The sequence below is a fragment of the Coloeus monedula genome, assembly GCF_965178545.1.
Source record: "Coloeus monedula genome assembly, chromosome: 6".
Taxonomy (NCBI): Eukaryota; Metazoa; Chordata; class Aves; order Passeriformes; family Corvidae; genus Coloeus; species Coloeus monedula.
The window spans coordinates 19,383,296-19,408,575 of record NC_138786.1 but is presented as its reverse complement, the minus strand read 5'-3'; the positions used below and the strand labels follow the sequence as shown (position 1 = coordinate 19,408,575).

The following is a 25,280-nucleotide window of genomic DNA, read 5'->3' as shown; positions in this document are numbered from 1 at the left end:
TCCTTAGCTGAAGGCTGTGGCCCTGCAAAGGACTGGTGAAGGTAATGGGTCATGAAGTCTGCACACAGTGGGATGCTTCTTTTGGTTGTTCCTCCCCGCCCCACCCCTCCTTCCTGTAAAACAGTGGGTGGTCTATTTTAAGCACTACCTGTGTCATGGTCCACTGCCTCCTTCTTTTCACCTGGCTGTGACGGCAATATCTGCATCTTCTTCTGGGAGGCTCCTACTGTCCTTTAAACAATTTTGGTACTGCTGAGAGGAACACACCATCTGCAGGTCCTGTGAAGGATGTAATCTCTTGAATTATTTCTTTTCCCCTGCAAAGGTTCCTGTAGTCATTACATCACGCTCGACCCTGATGATGCAAACTGCTTTGAGAAGCGTCCAGAGCAGAAGCTGCTGTCCTTAAACCCATCTGCAAATTTGAGAGGGGGAAGTGAGAAGAAAAGCATGGAAAACTTATAAGGAACTGAAGCTTGGTAAAGGTCAGCTTCTTCAGCAAACACTACATGCTAGCTCAGGTGGGCCTTGTGTGAAGAGCACTGGGAATCGTGAGTTGCGTTGTAAATTCATTACCAGCATTCACATTTGTTTCAGTGGAGTGAGGGTTGCCATCTCCAGCTAACCAATGCTTTAAGTCTGTGCCTCTTCCTCTGCAGAGGTGCATGTGCCTCACATCCTCTGCAGCCTGCTTTTAAGGGGAGCCCTTTCCCCGTGAAGAGGAGAAATGCATCCATCCCTTTTCCCATGAAGAGGGGGAGAAATGCTCCCATCCCTTTCCCCATGAAGAGGGGGAGAAATGCAGCCATCCCTTCCCACAGCCGTCCCAGCAAGCCACAGTCTGGTCTGCTCCAAGGGGAAGCTGCATTCCAGCTCTGGAGGTGTATGGCAGGATGGTCGCTGGGACACCCGCTGGAGGGAAGAGAGGGCTGCAAGCACTTAGAGACTGTCTGGACTTGCTCCTTTGAAGATACCATCAGCTGCAAAGTCTGGATGAATCCAAGCACCAGTGCATCCATGTTCAGGGTGTGCTGGCACCACTTGACTTCTGCATTAAGGAAAGTTGTTGCTCTGTAAGAATCAGCATCCAGTGCTCTTAGGTTTACAGAGACCTGCTGGCTGAGAAAGCTTTTTTGTTTGTAGGCCAGAGTACCAAAAGTAAGTTAAATGCAGGTGTACTGCACAGCTGGAGGTGGGGGCAGGCAGGTGGTCTCTTGGGGCAGGGTCCCTGGGGTCTGCCAGCACACCAAGGTCAGAGCAGCGCCAGGTTGCCAGCAGCAATTGCAGAATTGAGCATGTAGGGCAAACTGGCATTTCCTTCTTTTCCTGGCTTTTTCAGGAGTGCAGATGGCAGGTTTTGAGAACTAAAGGCTTCATACAGAGAGGTCTTCTGTCTAGCGAGGGATATGTAAACCTCAGTTCAGGCTTGGATGTGTTCCTTTTCTGTCTGTAGAAGGTTTAGGCTGATTATTCTGTTCCCTTTAGGTTTTCCTTCCTGGTTTTTTTTTTTTTTATTTTTTACTTAGATTTCATAGTGTTGATCCAAGTAAAGGATAATGAAAATTAAGTAACTTGGCCTACCTCTTACACAGCCACTGCCGTGTGTAGTTAGCAGTTTAATGAGAAATGAGGCAAGGCAGAGCTCAGTTTGCTCTCATATGGCCAAACTGGCTGTGCAGGACTTAGGAGTAAGATGGGATAGTAATCGAGTGTGATGTTGTGGTCTTTAGGGCAAGACCACAGGAAAAGCATTGTATTCCTTTGAACAGGATGGAGCCTTTCACGTGATTTTTTTTTTTAAACTTTAATTCTGTAATCTTGATCTGTTATCTAAGAGCAGGAAGACGTCCTAAACTTGGAAATGTATTTCATCTACTCAAGGAGCAAAAGATTCCATCTTGGTCTGTCTAGGGAGCCCTGGTGTCCCCCTGGTGTGGGGCATCTTGTTTGGCAGATGCTGGGGGTTGCTGTGCCCAGGGTGATGCACTGAGTGACCTTTAAACTTGCATTAGGGCTGGAGGGTTTTTCCTCTGTTGCTGTTGGCTCACCTCCAAGGTATGTTGTGGGCTGTGCAGTGCTCGCCTACAGAACCTCCCCCAGACTTCCTCTTCACTGTGTGTCTCATACCTGAGAAGTCACTCCAGAGCAGCTCTCCACTGGTGCTTCTCACTTGGTGAAATCTGTCTGTATGGGCAGTCTGTCATTGATCTGGCCCGACTAGTTAGGCTGACTCCTTCCAGAGATCACTGGAATTTCAGAAGAAATAAAAAAATAGCTTTAATGTCAGTGGCCTTGCGTCAGGAGGATCGATTACTGCTTTTTCATTCATCCTGCTAGCTTTTCTCCTAGACTTCTTGGGCATGTGCAGATTATAATTTAATTCCCTCTTTAACTGAATAACTTTGAAAGGACTAAAATCAGTAGCTGTTTGGAGTTGTGACTGGGCATGCAGAAACTTTCATGCCTTTCTCTTCTACAGCAGATAATGCTTCAGGTGCAAGAGGGAATGGGAGCGCTGTCCTGTGAAGCAATCCACTGCACGTCTTGCAGCCAGAGTCCTGTTTCAAGCCCTATGGCTCTTTTAATCTCATGTGTGACCCTCAGCTTTTAAAGAGCATGGCTGAGCCTGCTTTTATACCTTGGCAAGTTTTAGTCCCACGTTATGGTCCTCAAGCCCGGAGAGTGGCTTTTCTGCCACTGCCACTTTTCTGCCTGATGCTTTTAACCTGATTTCAATGTAACACCCCTGTCTGCTTTCTCCTAGTAACCTCTTGCCCTATTTCACCTACATTTTGTATGGAGTAGAAACCCTACAGAGTTTATTTTCTACTTTCTGGAGAGATGTAGTCTTAAGTTAATTGAGGGAAGACAGATGGGACCTGCCAGCTTTTCATATGCCGGCAGCCTATCAAGGGTAGAAACTATGTCTGGTGGCTTGCCAGGATGAGCTTGTTAGCATATTGCCACAGGGTGGTTAGAACTCGGGGACACAGGGAATGACTCCTTACAAAATTGGGCTGCAGTAGTTAAGGTGTCCACAGAAAAGTGACATGCGTGCCTCACTCTTTGGAGCTTGCAGGGTGAGCCTGTGGATTGGCCGTAGTGTGACATAGTGTGACATCCTTGAGCATCCCTACCGTGGCTGGGTGTGGAAGTTCCAGGGCTGGCTTGCTCATCACCTGCCTGGGCTCCACGGTTGGATCCTTGAACCCCGGCGGGGAAACATGAGCTCTTTTCTTGAAAGACAAAACGCGAAGTGCTACAAACCACAACGGCTTCCACGCTAAAAATACCATAAAAGGCTGTGTCCTTAGGAGCTGGGCATGGGAGCAGTTCCCACCCACATTACTGCGGCATGAGTCACCAGGCTATTGCAACTGCTCTCCATGTGGATGCCCGGCTGAAGATGCACCGGGAACAGAGGGAGGAAGGGGAACTGCTCCGTGGCGCTGTGGAAGTGATGAAGAAGAGGATGACGTGCGGGCATACGTGAACACTTTGCTTTCCTTTTGTTAGATTTTTTTTTTGTTGTTGTTGTTGTTTGGTAATTTTTGTTTGTTTGTTTTTGGAACTTCCAGCAAATGGTATTTGCTGATGATTTGAACTTAAGGCATTTGCAGCCAGGAGCCTTCTGAATATGCAGAACCCCCCAGTTTGCTTTTAGGAAGCACAGTAATTGCCACATGATTAATATGAAGCTGGAAAACCCCTCTGACATGGAAGTATGTTTTATTTACTCTCTCTAAGCAAAGTTTTTTTTTTTCTCTCACTATTCTCTCCCCGCACCTTCATCCTTTTCCCCCCTACCCTGATGCCAAAATAGGCTGTGTGTCCTTGTGACAGATGGTGTAAAAGCACATTTCCCTTACATTGCACACTGTTCTTCCCTGTGCTTTTTATCCAACAAGCAGGTATGAGGGAGTAAATTTGTTTAGGTTGTTTAGATTTCTTTCCTGAGACGCCACCTACCTGTCCAGGCCCCAACAAGGCTATGGGGTATTGTTTTCCCTTTTCCTTCCCTTCTGCTTGACATCTTGGCTGTCGGGGTTTACTGGAATAAGTTTGTCAGTGAGAAATTCTATAAAAAGCTTCCTTTATTTAGACACCAACCCAATAATGACCTCATGTGGGCACATCTTCGAAGTTCCTTCAGGCTGAGCGGACAGAGGGAGGTGGTGGCTGTGAATCTGAGCCCTGCCTCTTTCCTAGTACACTCCTCTGGTTGTGCTCGGTGGCTGTCCTTCAAAATAACCCCAATCCTGCTCCTCCCCCTTTGGGGAGAGAGCAGGGAGGCTCCCAGCACACTGGTGCATCTCTTTTTAGCAAACTTTTTAGCAGTAGAATATAGCTGTGGTGGTCTGGTTGTCTTTCTGCTCATCACTTCCAGGTTAGTCCTTTGCAGTGCTCTTTGGTGGGTATTCACCTCAACTTCTCAGGGAAGCAGGAAGCTTGCACACTCAGTCTGTTTGGTGCTACCAAATTTTGCATCAGACCAGTTTCAAATAACTTTGACAGGGAAGCAGGTGGAGTAAAGGTACAAATGCCTGCATGGACAGGCAGAAAGCAGTGGGAATGGGTACATATGAGATGTATTGCTTGTTTTGTGGTGGAGGGAAGGAGGCATCTGGAGGGGGGCAGCAGAGCAAGAGTTGGCCACCAACGTAATGGGCTGTCAAAATTATTTTGTGTGTGACTTCTTAAAAAAGTGTTGGTTTGAGTGTTTTTAAGTGGGGGAAGGGTGTAGATTTGTTAAGGGTTAAAAAGTAGTGAGTGTGACCTGGACAAGGCTTGTGGACTTTCTGGAGAAGTTATTCCTGGATTTCATTCACATCTTTGGAGAAGAAAGCCTGTTGTGGTGTGCTAAGCTTCCCCTTGTATGTGCTCAGTTTGTTAAAATGTTATCACAGGTGTTTCGTTACCGGCCTGCAGTAACTCCTGGGTGGTTTTTCATGTGATCAATAAACCAGAGCTTATTTATTTAATGGAAAGATATAAAAGGCTGAGGGAGGTTAATTGACTTCCTTGAATTCTGCTCATCCTACTATTGAAGTAAGCCCTAAGGTTGATGCACATCATGGCTATTGCCCTTTAGAGCTGGGAGACTTTTAGCAGCAGACTGACCAATTCAGTGTGACCATAATGCAGATTTTTTCAGTCCTGTCTAGAATTTGGGTCAGAAGAGAGGCAGTTTCCAGCCCTGTGCTGATACTTGCTTTGCACTGCTGCTCTACTTGTTGTCCTTCCCAAATTGACCTCCTTGATACTCTGAGTTTTTAAAAAATAAAAATAAATCTATATTGCACAAATACTCTGCAACATTGTATGGGTGGCCAAAATACTTTGTTATTTTTAGAAACTTATTTTGCAAAGTTAGGTGTTGTTAGGAGAAAATACAGATTTGCAGCTTCCAGTTTCCAGGAGTTTTCCAGTCAGGTAGCACAGAAAAGCAGGATCTTTGTGGGGACAAACAAAGGCTTTTCCTAGGGTCTCTTGTTGTGGTCCCTGGCAAAAAAAAAAAAAAAAAAAAAAAATCCAGTGTCCAAAATACAACCCTAATTAAAAAACAAATACGTTTTTACCACTGGGAAGTGACATCTGATAATGTTTTCTTTAAAGATGGGGTGTGGGGATTGGGTATTTTTAGCTGCGGCTATTCTCAAGTTGTTGTTTTGTGACCTCCTAATAGTACATTTCTTTAATACATTAGAGTTTTTGTAGTTCTAGAAGCTTTTTCAGACAAAGATGGGTGGAGAAGAAAAGGGAGCAGCAGCCCATTGGCAGGAGAATTACTGAAATCTGTGTTCTGGTGAATATTGGTGCCTAAGGGGGTGCAATGTTAGAGTTGGGTGTATCTCGTGAAGGACCTTTCCCAGGTCAGAGACGTGGCTTGTGCTTCCTCTGGATGTAGCAACTGTGAGATTTCCATTGCCTGCTTCTTAAAAGCAGTTGAGAACAGGATCAAGAAGGTTTAGCTAGCTGAAAGAGGAAAGCTTAGACAGAAGAATAACGTGTGGATAGAGATACTGTAGTGCAGGAATCCCATGGAAAGGCAGGTGTAAGAAATGACAGTTCAAATGTAGGTCGTTTTGGTTTGGGGTGTGGCTGACTGACTGGAGTCTCTTGGGATTTACCTGCAAGTGTTGTCTTTGAGAGAAGAGAGCCAATAAATTCCCATATGAAACCTGAAGTTCATCATCCACCGTCTGCTGGGCTTCTTCTCACCCCTTGTTGGCAGACTGAAAAGCAAGCATGGATCCTGAGGGTCCTGTGGGCTGATCCTGGGCTTTTGTGAACATCAGAGGGGCTGTGAAAAAGTTTCTCAAAGATAGTTGGTATAAAAGATAGGAGAGAAGAAGCATTTTCAGGTTGAGTTGCTGACATTGTGTCTCAGTAGCTACCCACGGAGATGGTCTGGCTCTCCAAAGGGAACAGCAGTTATGTGTTTCCCGGGGCTTGCCTCTGGTGGTATTGTGGGAGGAGGACAATTAAGCTGAGGGTAAATAATAAACACACATGAAAGCAAGCAAGCTGAATGAAGGACAAGCAAGAGTGGTCTGTCTGTGCTGCATCTGTGGTGTGCTGCTCCATCTCAGAGAGCGTCAGGAAAGTTCTCCAGGAAGAACCTGATGGGGCTGAAGAGGTGTCTGGCTGAAGGGACAAGGAAGGTGTTTAAGTTGGTTGTTTACTTGTTTATATAATTCTTTTTTTCAGAACCCAAATCAGTGATCAGTGGTTTCTGCTAATTGCTGATAAATTAAATGATCTGAGGCTGTTTTGCTTTCCAGCAAATCCTTTCATGCTGTGGTGCCTTTTTAATGACCAGAGGCACAGTCAGAAATGACAGCCCAGTCTTCTGAAGTTGTTTAACACCACATGTCCAGCATTGAGTCAGGAAACAGAAAAAGGTTCCTGCTCCCCAAAAATACTGAGCCCACCTCCTGTGGCCACTGGTGGGGGAGAGTGGGCTATGTGGTGTGGGGTACTTGCAAGTCCCACACTGCTCTGGGGCTGGGCAGGATTTATCACAGTAAAAGGGATCTTGCTTGAAAGAAGTTATGGATCATTCAGCATCAGAAACTTGCTAAAGTGGTCCTTTCTGCACTGCCCTCCCCCTGTATTCTTGGACCAAGAAATTATTTACTTATTTTGAAGCTCATATTTTTGAAATCTGTCTTGGGCAGAGCCTTATGCCAAAGTGATGGCCAGAGTTAAGGCCTCCTTAGGCTCCCTTAAGGGAGCTTTCATCAGGAGATGGTGCAGGGCTGGGCTGAGCTCCTGCAGGTGCCTGTTGTGCATTTTCCCTTACATTGAATTTGGGACACAAAGTGGTTATCTGGGTGATGTTTTCATTGCAGGGAACCCCCACCTGTGAATGAAAGCTGCTTGGGCTTGGCACTGGCAGTTGTGGGCAGGTTTCAGTCATGAGTCTGTAAGGTGTCAGCTTATGTGGCCAGAGCGAGTATTTTGTATCCTGAATAATACTTGGACTTTTGGTGCCCTTTTTGGGTTTAGGACCTGACACTTGATACTCTGGTTGCTTAAAAAAAGATTAAATTAAAAATAAAGAGTGACTGAGTAGGGCTTTTTGGGGAACTGTAACCTTGGTGCCCTGTTTTCATGTGACACCTGTGTTTAATTCTTTATCATAACTCATTAGCAGAATGAGCCAGCTCACGCAGGCTAAGTGCCTCGTGTGAGAATGTTTCCTTTGGTCACTGAATAAAGGAGCAGCCCCAGCAAGAGTGGAAGCTTCATCTGTGTTATTTGGGGATGAAACATGGTGATAAGAGATCTGACAGGAAGGAAGTGCAGTGTGTGGTGACAAGAGCATGTTCTCAAAGTAGCGTATTTGGAGTACAATACAGCAGATACTCAGGGTGGGCACAGTATCTTCTGGGGATGGTTTGCAGCTGGAAAAGAGGGGCAGCCGCTTGAAGGCAGGTCAGTGGTGCAGAAGTGGCCCCGTCTCTTCAAGCCACACTGCTGGAACATTGTCTTCTCCACAGGACCTGTAAGGTGATGGAGGAGGTGCTGGAGACTCTGCAGCTGGGAAGGGCAGGAGCAGGCTGTGTCCAGTCTGGGCTGGATTTACTGGGTGGGCTCTGACAGGCCTCTGTCTCAAATCACCCCCTGCTGCTTATCATTGGGAGTGAGCTGTTGCTCTACTGAAAACTGTTCCAAAACAAGGGGGGCAGAAACAATCTGGGAAAGCAAATATTTTCTGATAACAGTGAGCAACAAGCTTTTGTTTGCTGTCAATGGAAGGAAGTGGGAGAAACATGTAGTAACTCTAATGCAGCACAGGCTTTACTGCTGGAAAAGAGATTTAGTGTACACATTCCTCTACCAGGTCCTAGGAGGGGAGATATCCATGAGGAAGGGCTGTTTGAAGTGGGTGAGAAAGGCATGGCTTTTGTTTTGCTGCTGTAGTGCATCTGTGTGAAGCAGATGCTAAAGGAAGGTCTGTGGCCAAGATGGAAATCCAGGTCTAGGCTTACATGGGAAATAGGAACCAGGGAGATTAAGTCCTTGGTTTGTATTCAGCCAGGACAAGATTGAAGCAACTGTGCTTCAAATTAAAGGGAGGCCCCTCTCTACTCAGCTAACAGTGATGATAAAGTGTGAACCAGCTCTGATCTCTGCTCTCTGGAAAGATCCTTCCTGCTGAAGGACTTGATATTTTGGAAAAAAAAAAAAAAAAGGCAAAAAGCTCTCATGCAATATTAGATTTGAAGTCTTATCTGAAGGTCTGCAGGCATGTTCTAACTCAAGCAGGGATCTTTTTCTTTGTGTTGGACCCATTCTTTACATTAAGGAAAAAAAGTTCCTTTCCTATCAAAAGGCACTCCACTGCGCTTAGATGCTTATTTATTTGCAACTTCCGTTTTCCAAGCTTTCTTGCACAGTGCACAGTCCAGCTGCCCTTCAGTAGGATGCATTGTGGTCTCCCAGGTTTTGATCTTGGAACAGGAAGATGAATTTCCCAAGCTGCTGAGGAAATCATCATCCTGCTTGCAAATGCCTTTTGTAGCAGTTAATTGAAATTTTGTGGTTTTAAGTGAACTATTTTAAGTGAACTGTCTGGTTGTTGCTTTGTTGGGTGAATGTTAAAGCATTTTTAAGGTAAATGCACCTTTCAAGTTCAAAGTACCTTTTTTTTCTTTTCTTCAGCTGAGTATGTTTTCAGCTAAGTCAGACTGCATCTTGAAATGCAGGTGATACTTGAGTTGTGTTTGTTTGCTTCCTGGAGAGAACAGCATCTGCTGCTGCTTTTCTGGACAGCCTTGCATGGGTCTCCGTCATACCAAATGCTTGTCTTTATATCACTGCCACAAGCTCTCATTTATTTAAACTTCTTCCTCTGCTTTTTTAAACTTCCGCCTCTGCGTTTTATCTCATCCAAGAAGAGGTTTTGTGAGTTTTTTAGTTCTTTCATGCACATTGTCACTTCCTTTATGCAAGCTCCAGCTTTCACTGGAAAAACCTGTATCAAGTATCTCTATTGACAGACTTGAGTCCCCTTTGACTTGTTTTTATCCCATTTCCATTGCTGCCCATTATTCACATCAGAAATGCTGAGGACGTGGAAAACAGTAAATGTAGGGCGAGGCAGGGGATTCTCCTCCTCTACTCTGCCCTCGTGAGACCCCACCAGGAGTGCTGTGTCCAGCTCTGGAGTCGTCAGCGTAAAAAAGACATGGACCTGTTAGAGTAGGTCCAGAGAAGGGCCACAAAGATGATCAGGGGGCTGGAGCACCTCTCCTGTGAGAACAGGAGGAGACAACTGGGGTTGTTCAGCCCAGAAAAGAGAAGGCTCCAGGGAGACCTTAAAGGACCTTCCAATACTCAAACAGGGCTTAGAAAATAAGAGGGAGAATGACTTTTTACACAGGCACCTGTGGATAGGACAAGGGTGAATGATTTCAAGCTAAAAGAAGAGAGATTAAATATTAGAAATTCTTTACTCGGCACTGGATCAGGTTGCCCAGAAATGTTGTGGATCCCTGGAAGTGTTCAATGCCAGACCAGTTGGGCCCTGAGCAACTGGTCTAGTGAATGGTATCCCTGTCCTTAGCATGGGGGTTGGAATTAGATGATCTCCAAGGTCCCTTCCAACCCAGACCATTTTATGATTCTATGACTTTAATAAAAGGTTGGATTTGCGCACGCACACACAAATCCTGCATTTCTTAAGTTGGGGTGATTTTAGAAGGTAACAGCAAGCAAAAAGTTATGTCGTAATTAAAAAGATTGCTTTCATATGACTTGAAAAAACTACATCTCCTAATGCTGTCCTGCATATAGTTCCAAGGCTGTTAAAAAAGCTTTGGGAGACGTTTTCTCAGTACTTTCTGGTCTTGGATGAAATACTTCTTGTTTCCCTCAAGTTTTCTATTACTGGATATGCTCGCATGGGGCTTTGATAGAAAAAAACAAGTTAACAAAAGCTCATGCATTAGCATCTGGAGATGCTGTTTGAAGGTAATGCAAGTCCAGGATACTGCCAGTAAAATGGTCAGGGAGTGTCCTCTGCAGAGGCTGCCAAAGACAAATAATTTCCTGCGAGGGTTCTGTATTTGGAGGCAGTGTGAGCTGATTAAAGTCATTAAAGTGATTGAAGGAATGAGGGTGGTTCCTAGGGGCTGGGCATTAGTTGGGGTCAGGCTAATGGCTGAAGCTGCCTCCCTCCTAAAAATAAGGTGAAGCTAGAGGTTCTTGGAAGCAGTGTAAGACAGAGTCAGCAAAGGTCTCACTGTGACTCAACTTAGATATCTGTAGCATACAAGTCATTCCCCTCAATAATTATTTTGGACTGGTTTTTCACAGCCAAGCTGCATCTTGTTAGTGGATTTTTAACTTCATACTCCTTTATTTCATTGGCTGTACCAGCAACTTTATATAACGGTTCGTTTGTTATTTCCTCGTATGTGTTTTAAAAAAGATGCTGCCTGTCTGTGCCAAAGAGAGTGCAGGCTGCTGGCAGCATGATAGCTTATGTTTGCATCTTTGTTCCTTTGGTTTTGGCTAGGGAGCATCACTAGCTCCACAGTGCCCAGGGTGACACCTTGGATAACAGCCAGGACACGTGTCCTCACCCTTCTGCTTCAGGCACGTGTTGGGTGTGGGTGGCCCCTAGCTGACAGGGCTCGCCCAGCCAAACCCAGGGAAAGTTTTAAATAGCAAAAGGAGCCTTTAGCTTACCCAAAATTGCCAAGTGTTGCTGGTGGTAAGAATGACAAGGGAAGAGTAGTGTGTCCTGGAGTGTTGCTACATGTACCAAAAAGAATAAAATACAGTGTTTTAGGAGGAATGCATGTCCAAGAGAGAATGACTATTGTTGTAGCTTCCATTAGTTCATGGTTAAAGAAATGCAAACTGCCCTTCGAGTCTTAAGGAAACAGAAGAAGCCAGTTCCCAAGCTCTGTGTAGATATAGTTCCCTTCCAGGTCAGTGCATCACCCGAAAAAAAGAGGGGTTTATTGTTTTCCCTCTGGCTTTTTTTTTTTTTTTTCCCTTTTTATAGACACTGGAATGGAAAAAGGAGGGAATGCAGAAAGAAAATTAATCTTCAGTTCCCAAAAGCAGCATGTGGACTTTTGCATTCTTCAGTTTACTTCTTTTTTTTTAAATAAAAAATCATTTAAATAATGATGCTTTGAAAAAATAACTCATGCATCTTTAATTTTTTGTGCAGTCCTTTGTTTGGTTTTTTTTGGCTATTGTTGTCTCCAGAAGATGGATTCACGTTAAAAAGAGCTTAAAGAATGTTTGGATGCTCTTTTATTCCCTGTGCGGTCTAAAAGTAGAAGCTGACAAAGAATTGCTTATAGACTCGCTGCTCTCCTCAGAGGGTTTAGCTTACAACTAAAGCTGTGTCTTCTGACTTTGCACCAACTGAGCTGTGCAGAAGCACCAAGGCTGGGCTTACTGAGCATAAGCAGGGAGGAGACCAAATCTCTTTATCAGCCCTCCTGTTTATCTCCTCCCATCTCCATCCTTGGGGAGATGAGCACCAAGGCACACCACCAGAAACGTGTGTGAGGAGAGTGAGATGTAAGTACTGGGAGCAAAGGAAGAGGGATGATGGGGAGAGGCTTGAGAGAGGCTTTATTTATTGGAAGTGCTGCTCGTGTTGAGGGGGTGGATAGCATATAGTCACACTGTTACGTGGCTTTTTAGTTATTTCTATAGCTAGAAGACTTGGACAATGCATTTGGGTTTCTTGATATTGCTGTGGTCTAGTGGCAAAGGGTTGTCATCGTTGTCACCACAGCTTGCCATTGTACTGTAAAAGCTTAGTGCAAATTGGGAGAATAGAGGGAAATGTGTGTAATCTGCATTTAATGTGTGTAAGACACACTTCAACCTACTAGGTTATAACATACATAAATTATAATCTGTGTAATGGATTGCTTGTTTATAATGGTGGCCACCTCTGAAAGGGTGTGAGGCCTTCTGCACCTTAGGGCCTCCAAGTCGTTGTGCCTGTGTGCTGGAGAGGTGACAGCAGGGAAATTCAGCACAGGACAGCTCAGAAACATTGGTAAAAGTCCACTTGCTGGTGTTTATGAGGGGGATTGGAGGAGAGGTGGTGTTATTAAAGTGGCGGCTCATGACGGAAGTGAGCTGTGCTCCCTCTCCCCAGTGCTTGCTGACTTCAAGCAGAGCATCATGCTTTGAGATTCTGTCTTGATTTCACACTTGTGGAACTAATGTGTTGCTTCTCTGAGTTGCTGAAGGTGAGAATTAAAAAGTTGGCTTTTATAAGTGATAGCTCTGTGTTGGGCTCTGCTTTCCTTTGGACTGTGTAGCTGTTTGAATGTATCAGGGAGAACTGCAAGTGCTGGAAGGTGGCTCAGGTGACACAGCCAGTGCTGGCTCTTCTGCTGTGCAAGTCCATGATGTCATGTACTGGTTTTAACCTGTCCCAGGTCCTGAAGGAATGGCCTGAACCCTCCGTTGCAGCCCTTCTTGGGGGCAACATATTCTTAGATCAGCTGGAGTTGGGTGTAATACTATTCCTTTGGCTTGGGTAGGGGGCATTTTCTGCCTGCTGAGTTACCTGTGCAGTAAAGTGCAGGCTGGTACAAAGGTGTGTTGGTCTCTCAGGCCTGCATAGAAAGCCCTGGCACTCAACCAGGCTGGAAAATGGCCAGAAAAACCACACCAGGGTTTTTTTTTGCAACACAAATGAGCGTAGTTTATTTTCTGCCATTGTGTGCCCTGCAGTTACAGCCTGCTCCTTCCCCACCAGCTCTGAAGGGACCTGCCTTTCCTCTGTGTTCAAAGACCCCTGGTAAAGATGGTGCCTGTGCCAGAACTGAAAAACTGACCAACTTTTTATTTCCTTTGCAGTGAGCCCAAGGGACGAGAGAGTGTGGATTGCCTCCTGCATTGCCTCTTCTCCCAGGCACCTGCAGTGAGCTCTCACGTGCCAGAGGACGAGGGTGGAGGAGAGCAGCCACGCAAAGCTGGGGCAGTGTGGGTGAGCCAAAGAGCATTTGACCAGTGTGCTGTGGCAACTGGGTGTCCTCAGCACCCTGCAGCAGAGACAGCTGGCTCATGCTGGGTAGATGCCTTCAGGGGAGTGGACAACTCCAGCTGAACTGATGAATCTTGGCACCTGATACAAGGCTCAGGTAAAGGCATGTTGCTTGAAGCTGGGTTGTATTTTCATCCTTTCTTCTCCAGACTCACAGGCAGGCTCTGGAGCAAATGAGAATCACCCTGAGAGCTGCCATATACTGTGGTTACACATGCTAATAAATCATCAGGATCTCATCTATGATGATGCTGGATGCTCTGGCTTGTTGGGATATTGCTGGTGGTGTCAAAGTGAGTTGCAGTAGAGGTTCTCCCTTGGTGTTCCCAGTACCTCTGCTGAGGTAGGTGACTGTGTTTTCTCCAGTGCAGCATCCAGTGCAGTTTCAGATACAATGCAAGTTTACTAGGACAGGAGATCATCTGAATTTTCTGTAGCACATCTGTGATTCATCTAAAGTGATCTCTGGACAGTCATTTTCAAAGACTCCAAGACAGTTAAAACAAACCTTCCTGCAGTTCAGCTGGCTTAGTGCTCCTTATACTCTTCAAACAAACAAACAAAAAAGCTTGCTTGTGTGCTCTTGGGTTGTAGTCAAGGAAATAAACATGCAAACAGGGTCTCCTGTATCTTGGTTCATCCTGCTTGATAGTTAATTTCATTCCCGAAGCCGTAATTCACTTTGCAAGTGCAGGTCTTGATTCCCTTTCTGGTAGCAGGGATATAATCGTGTCCCGGATTTGAGCTAAGGTTGGGGATGCACAGTCCAGTGATGTGTTTTGAAGCTGGTGCCTGGCCAGGATGTTTGCAGTCTGGGTTTGTTAATGAGAGAGAATCTGCACATGGGAGTGAGCAGAAGTCCTTGATGCAAGTGCATTGAGTGTGTTGTTCATTTTGGAAGAGAAATTTGGGGGTATAGTAAAAAAATGCTGCAGCAGCTGCAACACTAGAAATGGGGATGCTGGCCAGTCTTGTACCATGACGTCGAGAGCAGGTTGGCTTCCACATGGGGGCTGGTTCTCACAAAGCAGAAGCTCTGCCTGCAGTCAGTGGTGTGTGGCCATCACTTCCTCCTTGGCTTGTCACCTTGTGGGCACACAGCCAGGCGTGCTGGTGCCTGCCTGTAACTGCCTGCAGCCCCTCCTGGGTGCCTTGAGGGGCTTTGAGGTTTCCTCAGGCTGTGGTGATGCAGTCAGAGCAGTCCCAAAGCCATACTCGCTTCGGCTGTGCTTGGTAGGTATGTGCAGTGGTGTAATGCTGTAGCTTTGCTTCTAAAGGCTTTGAGCCAAAGAGCATTTGACCAGTGTGCTGTGGCAGCTGGGTGTCCTCAGCACCCTGCAGCAGAGACAACTGGCTCCTGCTGGGTAGATGCCTCAAAGGCTTTGAGCTTGTGGGAGAAGAGCCTCTGATGACGGCTCCTCTATGGTTGCAGCTGCTGACTATTTCCCCAGCTTCTACCAGGCAGCCAGGATGGGCAGATTGCTCCAAGCCCTTAGCCTGTGCGGTTTGAAGCATGTCAAGGTGCCTGTTTCATGCACTTAAAAAGCCCTGATGGGGCTTACTCAACTTTTCACAGCTTGTTTTAGTTGCTTTCACTGCTCCGCATGGCCAGGTTTATTCCAGGGTGTGCAAGTGCATCAGTCACTGTTACAACTAGTAGTAGCTTTACAAGTGAGTAGTAGATTTAAAAGTGCTTTGCTGGGAAGTGGTGCAGACTGCAGGTGTACCTTGTGAGAGGGTCTTGCCTCTTAGCAGATGTATAAGCATTTGCACTTGCATAGATGTATATGCTTTTCCCTTAAAACTGTTCCTCTAAAGGAAAAATTGCAGGCTGATACTATAGATGGCTAAAGACATAAAATGCTGTGTTAAAATGTGCTTTTAAAATGGAACATGAAACAGGAACAGTGACTTGTTGGGTTTCAGCAGTGGTGGGTGTGACTGTAGTAAGTACGTACCTTTTTTACTTTATTCCACAGTAGTAGTTTCACTCTGATAGAAGCCAGAGTGGTGTGTCAAAACTTGATTTTTTTTTTCTTCTCCTAGCAGCAGTCTCTATTTAAAGTTAAGAGGACCCATTCAGAATGAGAACACACATTCACCTAAACCCATTTCTGCTTTTTCAATGACCTTCTGCCAAATAAAAACCAACTACAAACACGTAGTCTTAATCTCAAATGGCTTGAGTAGATACTGTTCTACACTACAAAAGATTTAAAAATTGAGTTCCAGAGTATCCTCAAATCCAGCCCAAGACTGAGAACACGTTACTATGCTGAAGAGATTTTACTGATATTTTCATTTTCAAAAGCCCATCTGCCAAGTGCTGGCAGGGTGATTTGCTGGGAGGTTTGTAAGCGTGACACATCGTGTTGTGGCTGGGGGTGACAGGGGATGTCTGTGTGTCCCAGGCTGTGCCACAAGGAGCACTGCTGCTAGGCCGTGGGAAATGCTCAATTCTTCTGGGCAGCGAGCAGGGCTGCAGCACTGGGCTGGTGGGCAGAGGTTCCCCTCTCCCAGCCAGGCTGGTCCCGGCAGGTGCTGTCCCATGTGGGACAGTGGGAGCTTGGCAGATCTGACTGGAAAAATACGGCACTTGTGGGGAAGGTTATAACAGTAAATCTGATTTATGGAGAGCAATTTTGACATGAAGTCTTGGATTTTTGATGCATATACTTTCTTCTTGCTGCCAATACTTGAGATCCCAGCTGGTGAATTAATTTAAGGAAAGTTGCTTTCATTCAAAAATTGGGTATTTTATTTCAGGTTTGCTGATGGCTAGATAATGTTCAATGTGGGTAGGCAGTAACATGCATTTTCATTAGCATCTTCAGGCTTAGTGTTGCTGGTATTAATTTTTACCTCCTTAAATTGTAAACTGGAAGCTGCAAGTTTTAGTGTGAGATGACAGATTGTGGGTGTTTTCAACTCATTCTTTCTAAAAGGAACTAGTTCATAACTTTGTTTTGGGGTTGAATTTACATGTGCATGGTTCAGGGCTTTCTGTTGCTTATATCCCAGTAAATTATCTAATATCATTGTTACATTGTTCACATTTTCTTACTATTCCTGTTCATAGCAGCTTCATCTTGTGTGGAAAAAATATCTCTTTGCTAGGAAAATACCGTACACACAGGAGAAAATTGGGTGGCGGGCTTGAGAAACTAATTTGAGTGGTACATTAAAAAAAAGAAAGTATGGAGTCGTACACAGGTATATGGAGAACCGTGGCAGGTACAGCCTGTTCCTATTTATAGGAAGACTGTGTTTACATCAAGTAAAAAAATGCTGTGTTTCGTCAAATCCTTCAGAAAATAAATCTCAGTAGTTTCTGTGTACACAAGGTGTCTTTTCCCCTCAAGCAAATGCTATTTAACACCATGGTGTCAAAACTACTCTGGAGTTTGAGCATGTGCAGAATTAAATAATAAAAATACCCCTATTCAATGAATGCCATTACAGAGCTCAGTTATGTTCTGTTCCCTCTCCAGAGTACTTTGACAATCACCTCGCTGAGCGCAGCACCTTTCTGTGCTCTCCCAAGCAGCAGCATTGTGGTTACACCCCAAGGCTAGTGCAGCCACTTGCCATCTCTGTCCTTCTCACTGCCATCAACCATTTTCTCTGCTTTCAAGTTTTTTCCTAAATTGGGACTTTTGCACTGTTCTAGAAAGAGAAAACAAATGTGCATAGTCCAGGCATGAGATGCAAAACTGGCTCCTTTGCACGAGTCTGGTGTTTCTGGCTGCAGAGAGGCTTTTGCAGAGGTGAATGCCAAAATATATGTGTTCTTGTTGTGTAAATCCTCCCATGGTGCCAAGTTGTTCTTCCTTTGTTATTCTATTACAGAGTGTGGTCAGAGATGTTCAGAATAGCTTTCACTTTGTAAGTGTCTTGAGAAATTGCCCATTTAATCTGATGTACAGTTTATTTTTTCCCTGTAGCCTGTAGAATATTTGTATTTTTAGCAGCATGTAAAAGACATCATTTGAATTTTTTGGCCCCATAACAACAACAACAAAAAAGTCATAATTGGGGGAGTTAAATTTCACAGGAGATGTGAGAAGGAGGAGATGCAGAAATATTAGGTGACACAGTGAGACAGTTACTCAGACCTTGCTACTTTGTAAAATTAAGCTGTGATCAAAAAGTATTTAACAAAGTTCACATCTGAAGTAGGAGCTGCAGCTTGGAAAAATAAAGGAACAAAATACACTCTAGTATTTCTATCATTGCTCTATTTTGATTGTGGAGCCAATAACAGGGGAAGATATACCCATTCCTGCCATGAATTTGAAGAATTTGCATTTTTCCAGTGTCTGAATGGATGAGTGTAAAGTGGTGCCCTGACTGTGCTGTTGCCTCATAACAGGTCATGGAAGAGCCCTGATTATATTGCATGTAATAGTGTATTTCTATCACACTGCTGACAACTAGGAGAGATAGCTCCTTTCAAAATGAAGAGTTAGGGAAAGTTGGATCTCTTGGCCATCTCCATCCATGCCGGAAAGACACAGTGGCAGCAAGCAGGTTGTATTAAGGAGTTGTTAAGGTGAGACAAATAAATAGTCTCTTGCAGGTGTCTGAAGGTGCAGACAAATGGGGTGAGCCTTGGAGAGTGCTGATGCTTTTGCTCATCATATCTCCCCAAGTTTTTTTTCTCCTTCATTTATAATCCCACTCTTCAGATGACCCTAAGCGATGCCTTTGGCTGCTCTGGCTCGTTCGGTGGCAAGCACCACTGCTGAGATGCATCTTCATCTGGAAGCTGGAGTAACATGTCCTATGGGAAGAACCCTTCAGGTTTCTCCTGAAGGGAGGTCAGCATGGCTCCTTGTTGTGGTTTAAGCTATCCATTAGAGAGCTACAATGGCCCAAAGGTTTAGGTAATGTGGCCTGTGGTGGCCTGGCTTTTAAGTGGTGCCATAGCTGAGCTGGGCTGGTTGTGGCTCCACACAGTTTCAGAGGAGGAGGACTTGATGGACTTTCCCTCAGCCCTCTTCCTTGCAGCCACCTCCGGAGGTTTTGTCTGCCCATGTTTTCTCCTTGGTGTGTTAGATGCACCTTTGGTGGATGAGGAACTGGTTGTGGCTTTACAGGGAGGATAGGATGCTCCTTTGGGCTTGTACAGGACAATGCTCAAGTTGTGTTTGACGTGGGAAGTTACCTTGCTCATACGTATGTGTATGGGATGAAGCAGAGCAGTGGGCACAGATCTCAGGGACCTAGACTGGGTCTCGCTTAGACCAAGACTGGTCCGTCTCAACATCTTGCCGCTGTGTTGTTTTTCTTTTGGAGTTGTATATAGAAGGTAATCACCTAGAGGCCAATTCACTTGTCTCATGCACACTTCAGTAGGCAAAAGCTTCTCCTTTAAATTTCTTCTTTGATGTTAAATCTGCCTCTGGGTGCCCCTACAGAGCATCTCCTGGCTTCCCATCCTGAGGTGGGGCAGGAGCGTGGTGGTTTGCTGTCATCCACGTGGACACTGTGCCAAGCAGCGCCTGGCTGGTGCCTGTCCTGTGCTGGGCCGGGGCTCTGTGGCTGGTTTGTGCATCTTGATTTAAAAGCCATGTCTTTCATACTGTCATGTATATGCCTGAGAACAAAGACAAGACTCCCCTTGCTCAGGTTGGGCTGTGTCCCAGTGCAGGGAGCAGGGAGCTGGCAGTCCTGCTGCGTGCAGGCAAGCTCCACAAACGCTCTGTACAGCAGCTGTGCAACCTCGGCCTAATTCTAGCTGTGGGATATGGCTGGAAGCTAAAATCTTCAGCAAACATTTCTTGTATTAGCACTTTCCTAAAATATTTCACATGCTGCGTAAACATTTACTTATCTCCTTTCCCCTCCCTCACACTTTTTTTCCCTTACAGCTTCTGATATGAAGAAGGATATAGAGTCTTTAATAGCCCAGGAAAAAGCAGAGATCGTCGCCAAGTATGAGAAGGTATCAGCCTTGTGCATCTCCCCAACATGCTGGCTGGCACTGAAGCTGTTTAATCAATTAGGAATGTGTCAAATAAGAACTTTTGCCTCCCTGCAGGCATCACCCCAGTAACCCTCATGCCATCAGGCTTCATGCCAGCTCTCCCTGCCTGTACATCCCCTCTCACTACATCCCCAGAGTTTCTTGAGGGTCCCATGTGTGCTCAGTATAGATACTGAAAGGTCCTGAGCTTCTGGTGCTTCAGTGCTCCCTTAATACCAGGATGGCCTATGCCCAACAGCATTGTTTCTTCTGATGCCCTTCCCAGCGTCTAGCAGAGGCACACATGGAATGCTGGATAGGCTGAACTTGGCATTTTTCTCTTGCCTGTCTTGTATTTGGCTCTTTAGTTCAGGTTTTGCTCTCCTGGCTCTGTGCCTTTTTTTCAGGAGAGAGGGATGTGGGCTTTGGGGGCAGGATGCAGGCACTGGGGCATTCCCGATGCTGGGACCAGCTCACAGGTGTCCTTTCTGCTTTCAGGGCAGGCAGGAAGGAGCTCAGATTGACCAGTGGGAAGATGCTGATTTCACGCTGTACAAAGTTACAGACCGGTTTGGATTCCTGCAGTAAGTCCTCGTGCTGTCTCCTTTCCTCTCTGACCTGTGTGTGTGTGCACCATCCTTCTGCACTGAGCATGACAGGCCCAGCATCTCTCCCGTAAGCTGCTCTGTGGCTTGGCTTGATCAATCCCAAATGCAGGAGGAAAGACTAAATGGGCCTCCTTCCTCAACTGTGCATGTCCAAACACTCTGATGCTTTGAATCTCCTACAAGACAGGGCTTAGATGTGGTTTCCTATAACAAGCCTGGTGTTAGAAGGTGCAGGCTGGTGCTCCTGTGCCACCATGATGTGTCACAGAGGGAGAGGCCCTTGTGTTTGCACCTGTTGATTCAGGGAACTGTAGGGAGAGACGAGACAAGATATCTGATTCTTTGGCTGCCTGAGGAAATCCCCATCCTAACTAAGGTGCACATGAATTAAATGCACACCCTCTGCCTGGAAAGAGTGCTTAAAATAACTGGTTTTATTCTGATTCTGAACAAAAGTTACAATAGTAGGTGTTCTGTGTGCAGGAGGTTTTAAGCAATTGCTGTCCAGACATTCTGCTTCCCCACCATTTAAATTGCTGATCATATGTGTATTGAAGAGGAGATATATGCCCAGGATTTCCAGTTATATCCAGTGCTTGATCACCCCCCAGGAGCTCTTGTTGGGTGGTGGGATTTTGGATGGTGCTTCCCCTGCCTCTTTCATACTGGGGGCAGCTGTAGGAAAGGCACAAAGTCCCCAGGGCTCAGGTGTCTGAGGTGGTCCCTGAGCTGCAGCACCCCGTGCTACTCCACACCCTTTCTTACCTATAGAGTAACCAGTGACCCCTTGCTTTTCCAGCGAGCAGGAGCTGCCAACCCGCACCGCCTTGGAGGAGAAGGTGAGAGCTGCCAGCTCTGTCATCATGGATGTGGCAGCCTTATCACACCGGCTGGGGAGGGAATGTTTTTTGAGGAAACAAGTGAGCAAGTAAGAGCAAAGCAGGCAGCCAGCACCCACTGGTCACTGCTGCTCGCCCAGACGTGGGAACTCTGCACGATGCCCAGCTGTTGGAGCTTTTATTTTGCTGGGTCAGATATCTTCCCTCCTCCACACTGCACTGAAAAGCACCTCTTTAAAGCAATATTGGGCTTTCCCCTCTGCTTTGGCACAGTGCTCAGCAGCTGTGGCTCATAAAGGGGACTGCATGTGCAAGGGAAAATGGTGGAAGTTCTAGGTAACCATCATCTCCATCCTCATCTCCCCTGAGATGAGAGAATGTCCTCTCTTAGGACCCTGCTAACTGGGACTGATTTGTGTTTCTGCTGATCTGATACAGTGATAAGATTTGAGTCTAGCTGGACCTGCAAAGATTTTTATTGTCAGGGAATACTCTTGGGAATGCTTTCTCTATGTGAAGCCTGTGTGTCTTGTCATTTTTGCCAATGCTGCTTTTAATTACCAAGTGCTGAAATTACCAGTTTCTGCACGCACCTGTGGATTATTCCCATCCTTGATGCGAGGTGTCTGCATATAAGTTTAAACCTAAGAGAATGAAGTTTTGTGTTTTGAGGAGGCATCTCCTGGGGCTTTTTTTTCTTAAATTTGTCTTGTCTTTTCTTCCTTGCACCAGCAAAAACAGCAGGAAATTGAACGTGTGGACAAGTGGCTTAAGATGCTGAAGAAATGGGGCAAATACAGAAACAGTGACAAGGTAAGGAGGAAAAGAAAGAGTGTATGTCTGGAAGGGCAGGTGTGATGGATCCTTATGATGAGTCAGGTTTTCAAAAAGTCAATAGAGAAAACAGAGATCTCTGGAACATTGCCTGAAACTACTTGTTAGTCTTCAATATTTTAAAGCGTTCCTAGAAATTTCTGGGTTACCAGTCGAGGTAAAGTCCTCTTCTGACTTACATAGCTTTAAAAAGGGTTTCCTAAATGCTGCTGCCATGTTTGCACTTCTGCTTTCCTGTGCAAGCAGGAGCACAACAGGGATGTTTGTGTGCCCATCTGGCTCCCTGCCCTGTGAGAGCAGAGGGCAGTGCGCACCACAGGTCGCTTCTGTGTCTCCACCTCCTGGCAGTGATGTGGGAGATGTGACTGATACGGCCCAGTTGATGTTCCTTGTAATTCTCCCTGGGGGAAGAATTATTTGTCTAGATCTTTACCTAGATTTTATATTTTGCTGCTAGCTGTGCCTGTGAGAGGTCACTTAGGTATTATATTGTGTACAGCCATCTGTGGAAATCAAGGATAGAGATGCTGACATTATGTCTTGGGTTTGGTGTTAAACTCTGCACCAAGCACCACTGCAAAACTGAATTGTTCTTAATAAATAGTATCTGTTATATGTTCCTCTTACAAACCTCTTGAAACAAAAAACCCTTTGAACCTGATGACAGGATCCTTGCTGCGTAGGGAGAGGAGCATTGTCTGTGACCTGCTCTGCTTGCAGCACTCTGCACAGGAGAGGGCAGAAGCCTGGCATTACCTTGTTGCCATGGCCTTTGCAGCCTTCATGTTTAGCAGGAGGAGTGGGGTGTTTGTTTGGACTGCTTCTAGCTCCTGCTGGGAGTCCTTGGGAGAAATTTGAGCTTGGTTAAAAGGGTTATATAGAGAGAAATATCTCTGAAGAGTATTTGCATAGCTGCTGGGACAACATGGAGCTGAGCATCCTCATTGCCCAGCTATCAGGAGTCATGTCCAGTTCACCCAGCCAACGACCTGCTGTAGTCTCACCCTTTAAAAAAAAACCAACAGAAACAAAATCATCTTAATGACAGCAGGGATGTGGTGGAGGTGGGCTTGGGGTTTTATAATTCTTCTGTTCACTTCGGGGTGGTTCTAATCACTTTGTTCATCAGTGCGGCTCCACAGGCAAAATCAGAGGCTCTCTTGTGACTTGTTTCTTTCTAATTAGAAGTTAGCACTAATTGGTTAGTGACCTTGTGGGTAAACCACCAAATTCCAGCAGGGTACAGGGAATTCCTTCAGGTCCTGGAGGGTGTTTGGGGTGAGTAATGATGAGTGGTTTTAGCACACCTTGGCTTCCCTGGGTGAGACGGTGGGGACAGACAGGACCCAGCATGAGTGCAGTGGAGTGGTAGCGATCTCTGATCCCCGTCTGTTTTGGATTTCCCTTGATAATTAGTGGGTGTATTAAGCCTGCTGTAGCTGATGTCACTCAGATCTGCTGGATGGCAAAGGGTCAGACCGGCAAGTAGGTTTTGAGGATCTTTGGGCCAGAAAATCAGAAAGCTCTTGTAGTGGAATAAAAGATGTTATAAGTAACAGCCTGTAAATGGTCAATGACTCTTGGGCACAGAGATGGCATTGTCTCATGCTGGGAGACTGGAAATGGCCATCCCCTCTCCCAGCAAACAGAGAAGCAGTGCTTGCCTCCAAGCAAGGAAGGAGCAGTCTGGTGACCCTGGGGAGTAGAAAGGAGCTGTGGTTTTAGCCCTGTCCAGCCTAACACCCGCTGCCTTGCACCAAGGCAAGTGCAGGCAGGAAGGTCTGTAGCAGCCACACGTCATTAAATGCAAAGTCCCTGAGAAGCACAAGAGAAATGTGCCTTCTTTTAATAAAAAAAAGTAAAATTAGGTTGTATCCTTTACCTTGATGTGCAACACCACGCTCTTGTGTCAGGACCATGGAAGCTGCTGAGATATTCCTTCTGCCACAGCTGGATGCAGTTCAACTGTGGCATTTCAAGGACCTTATGCTGGGATCACAGTCCTGTCAGATGGCTACGGGGTTTTTTTCTAGCTAAAATAAATGTGACAAGCCCTTGATCTGATTTTTCTAAAGCAGAGTGGGTTGGTTTTGTTCCTTCTCTGAGTGCTCAGGCTGCCACATCTGCATTGCATATTTCCTTCAGGTTTGTTTTCGCCACTTGGCTGACATGATAGAAACTCAAGTGTCACAAGACAGCTGCTCTGTGTTATTTTAACAATGACTAAGATGTCATCTTTGAAAAAACTCCTCTTATTGAAAACAAGACCCTTCCCTTTGATGTTAATTTTGATATGCTGTGCTTTATTAGAGGGGAAAAAAAATCTTGTTGCAGGAACTGCAGGCAGTTTCACAGGGAAGTTGCCCTGACTTTGACTCTGCTGGAATGAGGTAGAAACCCATCTTATTTTCCAGACTGGGACTTCCTGGACTTCAGGGCCAACCTTTTCAGTCCCAGTTCATATGCTGGAGCTGGCAGACATCTGATCATATCAAGTGCTTGATGAAGAGGGACTTGGCAAGCAGGCCCTTGTGTTTTGCAGCATCTCAGTACCTGATTGAGGCTTAGGTTGTTGTCTCATCTTCAGTGTTGTGAAATGTCAGCAGGAGGAGCGAGGTTGTCTACCCATCCAGGGCACTGACCCCAAAGCAGCCACCTGTCAGTGGGCAAGAAAGCAGCTTTTTCAGACCCCTGGCATGAGCCATCGCTAGAGAGCAGCAGGTTTGGCTTTTTGTTCCCCCACCTGCAGCCTGTGTACATCCCTGTGTGCTGCAGATTGCAGTCTGGGTCTTGTGACTGTCACAGATTATAGGAAATAAGGCTGAAAAAAAAGAGGGGGAGCTTTTACAGTTCCTTGCCTAGAATGGCCTGGCTAGGAACTGAAATAATTTCTGGCATAACCTGTTTCAGGATGAGCAACAAATAGGATTATCTTCATTAAAGTAATGAACTGGGGCTCCCTGTGCTCATCATTGCCTCAGATCTGTCTCCATCTCTGTTCTAGACACGTTCTGTAGCTGATTTAATTTCAGTAGCAAGATCAGCAAAAAGTGACACCCAGCACAATTCCTCATATGGGTGGGGTTAGAATGATGCAATGGTGCCTTTTTCTGTCTAAACTTCCACAAGGGAAAGGGTACAAAAATAAAGGAGTCCATGAAAGGACCACACTGTTTTGCAGAGTTAAGGTATGTCAAACATGCAAAGAAGTGCTAAACTGTGTTATTGGGGTTCAGCACAGGGAGGCTCATGTGGTCTGTGTCCTCTTCACTGCTGATTTGAACCCAAGTTAAAACACCAGCCTGACTCTACTTGGGAAAGTTAGGAAATGGTTGGTGCCATATAAGAATCTACACAGTTCAGGCAGCACAGTTTTGCAGATAAAGAAGACTGTGCTGTGTGCACTCCAACAGTGGGATAATTTATTCCTCATTGCTCTGAAATGGATTTCAGCCAGAACCACCAGTCATAGGAGGAGGATATGACCT

General features: G+C 45.6%; 1 protein-coding gene across 1 annotated transcript in view; it reads left to right on the top strand.

Moving 5' to 3' along the window:
- LOC309574640 (USP6 N-terminal-like protein) overlaps positions 1 to 25,280 on the top strand; it is a 76,804-nt gene that overhangs the window by 31,545 nt on the left and 19,979 nt on the right. Inside the window, exons 3-7 of the mRNA XM_082284425.1 lie at positions 13,357 to 13,640; positions 19,417 to 19,490; positions 20,010 to 20,095; positions 20,919 to 20,958; positions 21,691 to 21,771. Coding sequence (XP_082140551.1) covers positions 19,425 to 19,490; positions 20,010 to 20,095; positions 20,919 to 20,958; positions 21,691 to 21,771 — 273 coding nt within the window. The 5' untranslated portion in view covers positions 13,357 to 13,640; positions 19,417 to 19,424. The remainder of the gene's footprint in view (positions 1 to 13,356; positions 13,641 to 19,416; positions 19,491 to 20,009; positions 20,096 to 20,918; positions 20,959 to 21,690; positions 21,772 to 25,280) is intronic.